This window comes from Alternaria ventricosa (assembly GCF_023758065.1).
Source record: "Alternaria ventricosa strain BMP 2768 chromosome Unknown scaffold_1, whole genome shotgun sequence".
Lineage (NCBI taxonomy): Eukaryota > Fungi > Ascomycota > Dothideomycetes > Pleosporales > Pleosporaceae > Alternaria > Alternaria ventricosa.
This window is the reverse complement of record NW_026055681.1, coordinates 35,187-48,345: the sequence shown is the minus strand read 5'-3', so window position 1 is coordinate 48,345 and position 13,159 is coordinate 35,187. Positions and strand designations below refer to the sequence as shown.

Here is a 13,159-nt window from a genome sequence, read left to right as displayed (position 1 = left end):
CGCGAATCTCATCGCGCGCTCACGTGAGGCCGTTTCCGAGAGTAAGCCGTGTCGCATTTTGTGGCATACAGAGCGTCGTAGCTCACTAATTGAAAGAAGAATGATATACGTATACTTCAATTGAGAGTACATAACATTGTTTGCAAAACATAGCTTCCCTGTATGCGTCTGACGGGGCACCAATCCAGCTGATCCCGGTGCTGTCCCATCCGCGATGGGAAGCCACGACGGAGTGACGATGATGGAGAAGATCCACCAGTTCCCTCTTGGCCTTTGCTCAAGTCACGTCAATTAGCGGGCGATCTTCCCACGCCAATGGTAGGTTCCACGATATGGTCACGCTAACGTCATCGTGTTCCACACATTCCAGCGGTATGAGGTCCGTCCAGCGCCGAACGCTGTCACAAGGCCAGCAAACTGCGGCTCAAGTACTATGAGATCACTCCGGATCTTCATCATACCGCTATACTTTACCGATGCGACAGCCTTCAGTTTGCTCGACCTTCAGAGTGGTTTTAACGTTCACTCACCTCACGATCGGCTAGTGTTTTGACAGCGACATACACCATGTCACATCATGCGTCGCTCAATGACGACACGGGTACGCCTTCAGAGTGACCCACTCCAATTGCATGTTCGCTCATCCGTGATAGAAAATGCATCTTTACCTCGACGCAAGAAGGAAGTACAGACCCGCATGAAAGATGGCAAAGAGGTCGAACTCCACACTTGGGACGGTCCACAAGATCCTGACAACCCGTACGTACCTCGAAGTTCCACCCGAACTCAATTGCTGATGGAAACCAGGTTCAACTGGTCAACCAAGTACAAATGGTTCTTGACAATAACCGTTTGCTTCATCTCCATCTTGACAGGTCTTCCGGCTGGGTCTTACGGCGCTGGAAACGAGTACATGGCAACACGATTCAACGTTCAAAATGAGCCGTTTCCAAACCTTTACTGGGCGACGTGTTCGTGGAATATGGGTGCTGCTCTTTTCCCACTACTATTCGTACCTTTGACCGAAAACACTGGTAGAATGCCTGGATATTTTGTACGTTTGTTGCGTGGCCGCACAACTCCTCAAATCGCTAACCCCTACGCAGGTCGCCTATATCGTGTTTGAATTGTTCCTGTTCGGCTCAGCCTTTGCCGATGACTTCGCAACCTTGGTCGTCACCCGTTTCTTCGGCGGTGGCGCATCTTCCGTTTCCATCAACATCGTGGGCGGCAGCATTAGCGATGTATGGAAAGGTGACAAAGCTCGGAGTCTGCCAATGTCCATTTTCGGTTTCACGTCCGTAGCTGGCATTGCTCTTGGACCCTTCATGGGTAGCGCAATCGTACAGCTTGGCTATCCTTCCACTGGACTACAATCCCCTTGGCGATGGTAAGCATTTGCATCCCCTGATTGAACCAACTAACAAACATGCAGGATCTACTACATCCAAATCATCTACAACGCGGCCCTAATCCCAGTGTTCTACATGATCCTCAAGGAAACTCGTGGCGACGTCATTCTCAAAAAGCGCGCCCAGAAGCTTCGCAAAGAAACCGGTCGCGAAGTCTACGCAGAATCAGAGCTCGAGAAGCCCTCAATAGCCAGCCTGCTGAAGGTTTCATTCATGCGACCTACCAAGATGCTATTTACCGAGCCTGTCGTTACCTTTTTCACTCTTTGGATCAGTTTCGCCTGGGGTATCCTCTTCTTGTTCTTCTCCTCAGTCGTCCAAACCTTCAGCGCTAGCTATGGTTTCGGGACCTTTCAGACAGGACTTGTTCAGCTGGCAATCACCGTTGGAGCGCTCATTGGTACGCTCATTAATCCCTTGCAGGATTGGATGTATCTTCGCACTGCATCCAAGAACCAGGAACGGCCGGGCAAGCCCATACCGGAAGGTCGCTTGTATACCAGCATTTCTGGTTCCTTGCTGTTCACCGCGGGACTGTTCATGTATGGATGGACGTGTCGACCAGAGATTCATTGGATCGTGCCTGCGATAGGCATTTGCATCGTTGGTGTGGGCATTTACTCTATTTACATGGGTGTAGTCAACTACCTCACGGATGCTTACGAGAAATATGCTGCTTCTGCACTTTCAGCCGCATCGCTTGGTCGTAACACGTTCGGAGCCTTCCTACCTTTTGCCTCATATTCACTTTTCCAGAATCTAGGATTTGGCTGGGCTGGCAGTCTACTGGGCTTCGTCGGACTAGCGTTGAGTCTTGTGCCTGTGGTGCTACTCCTGAAAGGCCGTGAGATTCGCAAAAAGAGTCCTTTTATGTCGGAAGCCACATTCGACGATGGAGATGACGACGAAGGGGCGGATGATAGCAAGAATAGTGCGAGCCATCGAGGTAGATTTGGACCAGCGGGCGTTGCAGGTGGGCCACCTGGCGGAGTAGACGATCGTGTCTAGACAATACAACCACCTCATACAAGAACAACCTGGACAGGTCTAGAGCCTACATCAACGCCAGGCCATCTATCTTATAGGTTATCATGTCGATGTAGGCTGCAGGCCTGTTTAGTTTTTTTCGTGGTTGACGTGTAACGATCGCCTAAGATAGGCGATGATCAGTAATCGGACTTCATGGATTCGTCTTGAGGTATTGGAGTAGCTTGTTATTATTATAGATTTCTACCTTGTCACGAGTAGGCGGCAAAATGTTGGACACTGTTGTCGCGTGGATAACGAGAACATGCATTAATCCGTATCAGGACTACAAGTAAGACACATATATATACGAAGAGCGCAAGAGAGATTCGCGCCTGCGGAATCGTACTAGCGGAAAAGAAGATAGAAGCATCGATGCATCACGCCTTGACCCTGCCCGCCTTCCTAGCTTGGACACCCACGTCCTCAAACGGCTTCTTCAGTACCGGGCCCTGCTCATCATCCGAAACCTCCTCCTCAGATTCGTCGTCTGAAGTAATGGCGTCAGAAGTGCCTGCATCAGAGATTTCGGACTCCGAATCCGCATTCTCGGACGCGTCATCATCGTCTGAGACTTCGTCTTCGGAGGAGTCGTGTTTCTCGCTCGCAATCTCGTCCTCATCGCTTGAGCTCACATCCGAGTGCTCGTCCTCCAAATTTCCGACCTCGGCAGCGTCGCTTTCGTCTTCGTGCTCCGTTTCAACCTCACTCTCGCTCTCGACCGTCTCTCCTGAACCGCCGCGCATCTCCACCCGGTTCTTCACTTTCTGCTCTTGCTTGGCTGAGTCTTCATGCTCATCCTCAGAGGATGACAGCTCTTCCGGCTCCTCCACGTACATATTTCCTCCACCTCGCAATCCTGGTCCTTCATTTTCCCGAGATTGTGTCGAGCTCGTAGAATCCCTTTCCTTCTTCCTATCCGATGACGCTGACTTGCGACCGAGTTTACTGAGTGCACGGGACGCGACGGATGGCTTCCACTCAGGCTTTTCACGGCCGTTCGCTGACTGCTGACTGCCTTGGCTATCTATAGAAGCACGATTCTTTGCGCTAGCTTTACTGTCGCTGCGTTTGGAATAGTTCGTACCTGAGCTGTTTCTACTCTCATTGCTGGAGACGTTCGATCTTCGCTGTACTTGAGAGAACGACACTCGACTCTCGTTACTTGACGCAGCCGAATATCTTTGCGCTGTCGCGAAGCGACCTTCGGGGTCCTTGTCAGAGGTAAATGGGTTCTCCGGCGTGTCTTTAGAGTACATCGACGAGACAGATTTCTTGGTGGAACTATACGAATGTCTCGCTGCATTGTCAGAGAAGGGGTTGACATTGCCACCCTCGTCAATTGAGGGCATCGTCGCGTTAAAGTCTGGTCTTGCCTGATCGTTCATACTCATGCTTCTAGAGCTTCCCTTACTGTTGCGACTTGTCTTTTCGTCTGTGTTGGGGCTATCGACACCATCAGAAGCGTCATTCGCGAAGGTATATGCTCGCTTGGGAGTTCTTGTGAGCAACATATCACGACTCTTGCGCTCACGCTTCGACTTGGATGATGAGTCGGATCTCCGGCGAGTGCGCGATCTTTGAGAGTCAGAAGGCCTCTTATCGTCTAGATCGATGTCTTCGTCATCGAAAACTTGTGCCAATGAGCGGGCCTTTTCCTCGTCTTCCTGTCGCTGCTTCTCTTCAGCCAGTCTCTGTTGTTCAGCTGCACGCTGCTTTTGTTCGTCTACCAGCCTTTGTTGCTCTGCGAGACGATCAGCTTCCTCTTGCTTCTGCCTTTCCGCCATTTGCTTTTTCCTTTCCGCCATCTGGCGGCGCGCCTCTGCAGCTCGATCTAGCGGTTTAGTCGGCTTGATCGCTCCTGTGCCCATGCTTTGTTTGCGCTTGACGTATGACTGGGGGCGTTCAATATTCGCGTTACTGGCGTCGACAACCGTAGCCATGCTATCAGACGACTCGCGTTTGTTTGAGCGTGGTGTGAAGGGCAGCGCGGGGCGATTGGGTTTTGCCCATTCTCTGGTGCTGCTATCAACGTCGATGTCTGTCATGGTGTCGCGTTCAAACTCTGAAGGATCTCGGAGTACTTCGGGTATTGATGCGTTCGGTTTCTTTGGTGACTTCTTCTGCGCCTTACGTCGCGAGGGTTCCAGCTCTCCCTTCTCAATCTTGCTCCATATTTCCGATGCTGCCGTTTGATCTGGGTCATATGCGGTACTAGCAGGCTCTGCCTTCGGCCTTGTGGTCACCGTGCGCACAGGCTTTGGAGAGAGCAGCTCAGGTTGCTGTACCTCAGTGGATAGAAAGACTCGACCAGGAGGTTTAACAAGCCCCTCACCACCTGTGTACTCAATCCCCGGAGGATGCGGCAGTGGTTTCGCGGCCGGCGCGACGTTTGTGGGAACTGCACCCTCCGAGCCGTACCACTGACCGCTATGATATTGTTTGCGCGGACCTTCGAGATCATGTAGTTCAATGGGGCGCTGTTGCGAGAGAGAGGCGATTTCGATATGGCGGCTGCGCTCCACATCCTGGACTGCATAGCGCACGCGCCTGTATGCCCTGTAAATGTAGAATGTACCGAGCGATGCCACGACGATTACAAAACTGACGATGATCGCCGGGAGTACGGCTAATGCCATAGTTTTCGAGAGAAGGGATGAGGAGACTTAGATAGTCGAAGTAAGTGGTTGATGGTATGAAATGGGTGGTAATTCTTCGTTCCACTTTTGCTAGAGTGCGTACGAAGAGGTCTTTACAAATGTTGCGGAAAAGATGTAGACATTGCTATTCATAAACTACCTGTGACTGGTGTGTGGAATTCCATTGCTGCAACAGCCACGAGCATGTATTCGGTGATATGCGCGAACACTTCAAGTGGCCGCTGCGAAGTGCATTTCGCAGTCTTCACATATCTCGACCACGTCCTGGACACTGCTCCTAATTGACTATGTTGTCATTCTCCAAAGTGATCACACAGTCGCGGAGACGTCAGGAATTGTAAGAGTATGTGTATTTGTTTGTATTATTTTGATATATTAACACGCATGCAGAGCTGCGTTACGAACATCGCCTCTACACGAGTAAGGTCTAAATGCTCCTCTCATGAACGAAGTTCTAGTTGCAAGTGCCGGATCCGCTCTGGCATCCAGAACCACAGTGGCCTGAAGTAGATCCGCACCATCCATACTGCGAGCAGCAGTTACCGAATGTTGAACCAGCGCAAGTAGCACCACCCTGAGTTCCGCAAGTGCCATCAGTAGAGACCTTCTTGGCCGGGGCGGGGGTGGTTGAGCCGCCACCGCTGCCACCAGTGCCAGTGCAGGTTCCGAAGGCAGAGTTGCAGCCGGCGCTGCAGTGATCAGTGGATGATCCGCACCAGCCGTATTGAGAGCAGCAGTTGCCAAAGGTAGATCCAGCACACGTTCCCTTGCCAGAGCCGCAAGATCCGTCAGTGGAGACAGCGGTACCGCTGCCGCCGCCGCCGCCGGTGGCAGGAGGGGTAGTAGAGCCGCCGGAAGTGGCAGTACGGTACCAGTTCGCCTCGGGCTCACCCATGCACTCGCCCATGGTGACACCGCGGTAGCCCTTTGACTTGAGGTACTCGAGCATGTAACCAGTGAGATTGAGAGCAGTCTGCTCATGGATGTCGTGGGCAATAGCGAGGCGGTGACCTGAAGCGGGACCACCAACGGTTGTGTCAATCTTGTTCTTGAAGTTGTTCTTGGCAACCTGGATGTTGGACAACTGGTTGTAGTCATCCGTGTCCAAGTCGAAGTAGCTGACGACGTATCCCAAGTTCTTCATCACTGTTTGGCAAGCGTCGTTGCAAGACGAGTAAGGAGGACGCATGTATGTGGGGTACTTTCCGATAATGTTGCGGATGGCCATTTCGTTCTTGACCATCTGATCATAGCGCTGCGCATCGGTGATTTTGCTAAGATCCTGGTGAGACCATGTGTGCGATGCGACTTGGTGACCTTCGGCAACCATACGCTTGATCACGTTGGACCATTGCGCTGTGCTGTCGATTGCGCCCTTGCCGAGGTTGATTCCCGTGACGAAGAATGTGGCCTTGAAGCCATATGTGGCGAATTGGTCGAGGACGCGGTCGGTGTAGATGTATGGGCTGGATTCTGATTAGTCGTGCTATCAATATGTGGGGCTATGAATAAACCTACCCATCATCATAGGTGATGGCGACAGTGCCAGCCTTCTTGCAGACGTAGACACCACCACCACCGTATGCGACGCTGCCCCTTTGAGGACGGGGGTCGTTGCGTGTGCTGGCTCCACCAGGCGTCTTGTTGGCATCGCAAGCCGGACCAAAGTCAATCAAGCAGTCAGGAGCCTGGCAATGATCTTTCGTAGTTCCGCAGTATCCCTAGAGCAAGTCAGGAATTGTAACAGTCTAAGATCTAAGATCAACATACGGCACCTGAGCAACAGTAGCCCGCAGCGCACTTGGCGTTACCGAAGCTGGGTCCGCAACGACCGTTCTGACCACCTTGGCGGGTTTCCAACATGCCATCCCTTGGCTGAGCGGGGTGTCGAAGCACACGAGCAGCGACAGGAGGTTTGAAGTCGGCTTGCAAGTCTCTCGGTAGACCAAACATCTTGGGTGCCCCTGGGGCTCCACCATGAGCAGCCACAAGAGGCGCCACAACACCGACGGTAAGGAACTCGGAGAAGCGCATCCTTCCGAATAATTAAATAATTAACAATAAGACCAAAGTCGAAGTCTTTAAAGCGAGTGACTGCTGCCAAAGGAAAAGATTGGCAAAGTGAGAGACTGATAAAGGCCGGTGTAGGGACGGGGCGCAATAAAATAAAACAACAGCAGCAGCAATATACTTATAAACGCCAACCCCGGGCGCCCATCTCGACGCATCGATAGAAAAAGACCGGAAAGCATGACGTTTCTGGCAACTAATGAGCGTGCGAGCTAGGTATCGCAGATCAAACATCGCGCATTATAGCCAAGAAGCGCTCGCGCCGGCACAGCTCAGAACGAATACGAAGGAGACGGCGGGCGTGGCACTCGGGATGTTGGGGGAGATTTCCACATGGGCCGCGCCCAGAGCATGGCTACCGTACTTTGGCGTACGATTGGGATAACAGTGCTGCAGGCAAACCCCAACAACGCATCGCTACCACCGTTAGCACTGCCGGACCATCGAAGTGCCGCCGCTGTCATGCTGTCATTCATGTAGAGGCCGGGTATAGGAGAGCCCCCAGCGCGATAAGAACGGCGATAAAGAAGCAATTCGCAGCTGTGCGACGGCGCACCTTGGCTTCAGCAAGCTGACTGTTCGAGCGAAGGAGTTAGGGGGGAACGTCGGGTACGGATGTTTGCCAAGATTCGCGAGCATGCAGCGGCGGAACCAAGACTTGCCCAGGCGCATCTAGCGACGCTGGGCTGTTCTAAAAACAGAGCTGCATGCATGGCGTCGACTCGCGAGTGCCTGCTCAATGCGGCAATACTTAGTTACTATTGATTTTTTCGACGCTGAAGTTTTTGCATCTTTGCGCCTTTGAGTTTCGGGGATTTTGCGCATGTGGGAGGAATCTGGGGAAGAGATGATGTAATGTGGTAGTTGGATCGGGGCTCCGCCGCGCTATCGGATGAGGTAAGCGCACTGGCACAGGCGGATCGTGAGATCTGTCTCACTGGCCTAGCCCTAGTGCAGGCTGACAGAATTCATGCCCTTTGACCGTATCTTCAAGATTAGCTCGAGTGATTTTGCACGTCTGCCTCAGTGTCAATACCCTACTCTCGTATTGCTACTTGGCTTTCCCCGCTCTACCTCTTCCCCGTCCACTCCCTCTGCCTTTGCCACTCCCGCGTCCTCGTGTCGCGGCCGTCTTCTTCCTTGGCGAGTTCCGCTCAGTCATATCCGTCATATCCGTCTCACCATCGCTTCCTTCGGCAAAGAAGTGGCTCTTGACTTGTGCGTCACTTTTCCTGGCTGCCTTACGCCTCGGCGCTGAACGTGTAGATGGCGGTGGTGTTGGTGGGTCGGAAGGAGCGCCAGAGGGTGTGTCGTTGTCAGACCCTGATTCTATGACCGTAGACTTACGTTTTCGCGTGGACGCTGTCAGGAGTTTGGCTCCGCGACCACGTGGACGACCACGACCACGATTTGAAGATGTGGCGTTCGACTTGCGACGGGTAGATTTTGGTTGAGCCATATCCTCTTCGTCTTCTTGGTCGCTGTTTTCGTCTTCTGGAGGTTCCGGCGCGTCCATATCCTCGTCCGCATCTTCATCAGGATGCTCGCTGGATTCGCTGAGCGGCTGCTGAAGCGCCTGCGTGAGGGAGATCGGTGTGCGATATGTACTTTCCGCCATGGGCGCGCGTGACACATCTTTCTTTTCGCCGTGGTCAATGGTTAGATCCCCATGCTCAGGATCGTCTTGACTTGCTGGTAGAAAACCACCAGCCATGTCATCATCATGGTGTGTACTCTGGTGCGTCCGTTCAGGTACGAAGCCACCGCCAGAATCAGCGCCATCGCCGCGCATGAAGCCGCCCTCGAAATCGGTGTGGTTCTGAAACACTTCCCATTGCGACTTCTTCTCCCCACCATCTTCTTCGGGTGATACCGCCTTTTCCTTCACTGGCAATTCGACATCCTCACCGTACTCTTCTCGCATTCTTTCCACGATTCTCAGTCCATTCGCAAATTTTCTCCAAAGTCCCAACAGGAACTTCTCCCTCTTGTCTCTCTCCTTTCTCTGTTTTTCCGCCTCTTCAACTTCCCAAGCATCGATGAGCATATCCTCGTGCTCCTGCGCAATCACAACACCGGTTATGACAGGCACAGCGCGTTGCTTTCCAAACTCGAACCCGGTACACGCTTCCGCGTGGTCTATGTTGAGTTTGCGACATATGCGCGCCGTACCCCTGAGTGGAACGTGAACAGCGCCTTTCGGCACCATCGTGGGCACATAGACGTCAATGTTTCCGTATGAGTTACGTGGGATTTTGCCGTCAACGATAGGATCAGGAATGATCCAGTCCGTCTGCGCTTTAGAGAAAAGACCTTGTTTCACTTTCTCGCCTTCAAGACGTTCCTGCTCTTCCATTTCGCGTTTACGTGTTACCGTAACAGCCCGCCTGGGTACGAGCTTGAGGGGCTGTTCACCCTCACGTACCTCTCGGCCTTCTTTGTGCCAGGATTCTTGGGTCTTGCAATTTACAACGTCTTTTCGCAGATACACCGGCTCCGTTTTCTCGTTGCCGCTTGTGCCGAAGGTAAAATGTCGGACGATCTTGGCGCCAGGTTGGAGTGCTTCCTCGCGACGCAGGTGGCGCTCGAGCACGTATTCAGTGGAGTTCTTATAGCCCTGTAGCGTCTCCTTTCCGCCTTCGTGCATTTCCTTCTTCTTTTCTGGTTGTACCAAGACAAGATCACCTTCGTCTTCAACTTCATCCCATGGCTGACGGTTGTCGTGAGGTCGTGCATAGGGGCGCATTTGCGACTTCACCCAGTCCCACTCTTCCCACCGTTTGACCTTGCCGCGTTTGTTGTGTATGGGTATCTTCTCAATAGGCATGCGGACACCCCTTGTCCGACCAGGCCACTTGGGTACATATCTTACAGTGACATCCTTTGCTGTGCCGTCAGAAGAGAAGGCGATGAAGTAGGCCGATACCTGCCTCGCCCTGTCGGCCGTTCCACCGCGAGCGTAGAACTCAGAGAACTTGTCTAAAGACGCCGCACTCGCGATTATTGCCCTGGGAAGCGGCGAAACTGCTATAGGTGTATGGGTGAGGTGAGATATGGCCTCTGTCCAGTAGGTCGGAAATGGCAGTTCATCGCGGGGGTTGCGTGGCTTTGGCGCTTTCTTTTTAGGCCGCTCATCTTCTGATCCCGAAGAAATAGATATGACACTGCTCAGGTCGCTGCTATCGTCCGGGTCAACTTCGACCGTTTTGCTACCCTTGGTTGTACCGCCGAGAGGTTTCGCTCTACCGTTTGTGACTGCTAATTTCGAAGGAGCGTTACTGTCGGCAAGCTTTGCATCCTTCAATTTCTCCAGATTCTTAGGCGTTCCTTCTTCGCCCTGATTCCAGCCATAACCAATTGGCTGTAGACTGACTACCATGCGGGCCTCTATGCCGAGCCCTCGTACTAAAGCGGTGAACAATTGCTCTCCCAAGTCCCTGCTCCCCTCACATTTACGAGCTCTGTCGCGAAATGCTTCTAAGTTCTCCACCCGCTCGCCAAAAGTATCGGGATGATCAGGGTCCTCTCTCCAGGTATTGATCTCGGCTTCTAGCGTCGATGGCGAGAGGTAGCCGCGTTTGCGTAAGCTCGGAGTTGTGACTTGGAACCTGGACTTCCAATACGCAGAGAGATATTTGAGGAGGCGAAGCAGAGGATCCCCAGCTGACATGTTTGGGGCTTTCGGCTCGAGTGGTTCCGATGTCGCGTTCCAATCGCGACCTTTCTTGGCGCCTTTGACGTCGCCCTTGCCCCTGTCCTTGCCTACGGGAGCTTTCTTCTTGTCTTCGCGAGCAGATGATCGCTTCTGCGGGCTTTCGTACACTTTGACGCCGTTCTTTCCGCTGTTCTTCCATGTACCCTTCTTGTCTTTGGTCACCTGCTTGGGTGGAGGACTCGGCGCCCTCTGCACAACGACAAGACTAGAGCCGTCTGTGATTCCGGCGTTATCCCGGTACCTCTCCAGTTCGCGCCAGCAGCCGGCCGACATGCCTTCCACTAGTATCTTCTGCACTTCCTTGTCTTGTATCCAAGCATTTCTTATGAGATTGTGGTACATCAGGCACTGTACGTGCATACAATGTGTGACATTTCGTATTTGCCGCTGTATCTTGGATGCGCCCTTTTGTCCTTCTGATTTCGAGTCGAAGGCGGTCTTTGGCGCGGCGGACAGGGTGAGGGCGATGTCGCCAGTGATGACGGGTGCAGGACCATGGTCTGGTTTATTGTTGTTCTGCACACCAAGCGCGTCTTCCCAATCGTCGGCTTCGCTCTCGTCGCTATCACCACCAGCTGTCGCCCTTCCCTTGCCTTTGCCCTGGCTTGCGCCGTTCAGCGGAACATCTTCGAAATCATCTTCGCTGCTCTCCGGTTCTGACAACTCGCTGTCATCATCTTCTTGTTCCAACAGGGCTTTGGTCTGAGCCAGCGTGAGCTTGGCCTTTGGCGGTGCGTCGAGGGTTTCGAAGACAGACTCTTTGCCTTTGCGCGTGGGTGCAGTAGCTTTGCGAGCGCGCGCACGCTTCGGTGGCGGTTCTGTTTGCGGTGAGGCGGATCGCGAGCGCTTTCGGGAGAGGATGGGCGGCATTCTGATGCCTAGTTGCCGTTAACGTGATCGTGACATAGGGACAGACGTGGTGCGACTTGTTTGTAAGGGTTGAGGCTAGATGGCTGGAATGATGACGCACTTTCCCCTGTTGGAATTCCGATCTAGCGGGACGATCTCGTGCAAGGACCCACAGTCGCGTGGCGCCTTTTCGCGCGGTCACGAGCGTCTCACGTCACATCAGGCACATTGTCCAAAGTCCCTGCATTGACATTCTACTACTCCAGCCCCGAGCCGATTTATTCCGTCCATCATAACTGCTTATTTGCTAGCCCCAATCAAGACCGGTCTAGCCTACGAGTCTCGTGGAAGCCAATAACTCTTCTCAGACCTTCTTCCAAAGTATCTCTATCCATTGAGAAAAGAAAGCGGAAATTGCCTGGCTTTTCATCATGATATGCGTGGCCGGCCGACATCTCTACGCCGTGATCATACAGCGCCTGTCTCAGTTCATCTTCACCCTGCCACGTCGCGCTCCGTAAACACGCCGAGAAATCGATCCAGAGGAAAAACCCAGCGTTACTAGGTCACATGGTCCTGTCAGTGACTCCTGCCATGCAACAGCTCGAAAACGCTGGGGTGTACTTACGCTTGCTTGTTATAGCGAATTCCAGCTTTGTCAAGTCCCTTGGTGACAAGCTCTTGGTGTTCACCCAGCACCCTTGCACTCTCGGCTAGAAATTGGTTGTGCCATTCGTCGTCCTCAAGTATAGTGGTGGCTATAGCGTCTGTGACTGGCGATGCGCCATGGAAACGTCTGCGCCAAGCAGACAAATTAGCATTCATAGCTGTACCTGGGTATTCAAGCAGACGTACGCTAGAGACTGCACAGCTTGACCCAATTCTTCGTTTCGGGTGACTAGACATCCTAGTCTCAGACCGGCAGCGGCGAAATCCTACCAAGGCATCAGTTGCAACAATTGTTTCTCGAACTGAAGTGGCCTGACCTTTGACATCCCGTACATCACATGGACAAGCTTATCATCAATGATGCCACTCATGTCTACAGAGAGTACTGATGTAAAGCCTGGATGAGACTCATCCGTTCGATACACTGACTGAGCATAGATTTCATCGCTGATGAGATGTATCTTATGCTTTGAACAGAATCGTAGTATGGCCTCGAGAGCTTTGTGAGTATAGCACTGCCCTGGAAAGATGAGTCAGTTCGACAACCTTTACGAGGGTGCATGGTACGCGCCAAGAGGATTGTGCGGGTTGGAAATGACAAGTACCTTCACGTCAATTCCGTTTCGGCCCGCTTCTTCAAGGGCGCGCTCGTAACATTCGACCGCTCCGGTAATGAACTGATCCACGCCATGGAATGGGGTGTAAACCAACTTGCAGCTGTTCCAAGTTCAGTGGCTGCTGAACGCAGTTATTGACAC

The 13,159-nt window shown here is 52.7% G+C and overlaps 4 protein-coding genes across 4 annotated transcripts; 1 reads left to right on the top strand and 3 right to left on the bottom strand.

Annotated features, from left to right (window-relative positions):
- Positions 1-567: 567 nt before the first annotated feature.
- J4E93_000016 (uncharacterized protein) lies at positions 568-2,420 on the top strand (the record flags this gene model as incomplete). Its single annotated transcript, XM_049337981.1, has 5 exons — positions 568-601; positions 654-759; positions 808-1,054; positions 1,107-1,390; positions 1,436-2,420. The coding sequence occupies 5 exons, from the start codon at positions 568-570 to the stop codon at positions 2,418-2,420; spliced, it is 1,656 nt and encodes a 551-aa protein (XP_049203866.1).
- Positions 2,421-2,818: 398 nt separating this feature from the next.
- Positions 2,819-5,077, bottom strand: J4E93_000015 (uncharacterized protein; the record flags this gene model as incomplete). Its single annotated transcript, XM_049337980.1, has 1 exon — positions 2,819-5,077. One exon carries the CDS (start codon positions 5,075-5,077, stop codon positions 2,819-2,821), a length of 2,259 nt encoding a protein of 752 aa, XP_049203865.1.
- A 475-nt stretch (positions 5,078-5,552) lies between these two features.
- J4E93_000014 (uncharacterized protein) lies at positions 5,553-7,132 on the bottom strand (the record flags this gene model as incomplete). The annotated part of the gene is made up of 3 exons (XM_049337979.1): positions 5,553-6,564; positions 6,617-6,819; positions 6,869-7,132. The coding sequence occupies 3 exons, from the start codon at positions 7,130-7,132 to the stop codon at positions 5,553-5,555; spliced, it is 1,479 nt and encodes a 492-aa protein (XP_049203864.1).
- A 1,087-nt stretch (positions 7,133-8,219) lies between these two features.
- Positions 8,220-12,727, bottom strand: J4E93_000013 (uncharacterized protein; the record flags this gene model as incomplete). Its single annotated transcript, XM_049337978.1, has 4 exons — positions 8,220-11,754; positions 12,361-12,528; positions 12,588-12,595; positions 12,719-12,727. 4 exons carry the CDS (start codon positions 12,725-12,727, stop codon positions 8,220-8,222), a joined length of 3,720 nt encoding a protein of 1,239 aa, XP_049203863.1.
- Between the last annotated feature and the right edge of the window lie 432 nt (positions 12,728-13,159).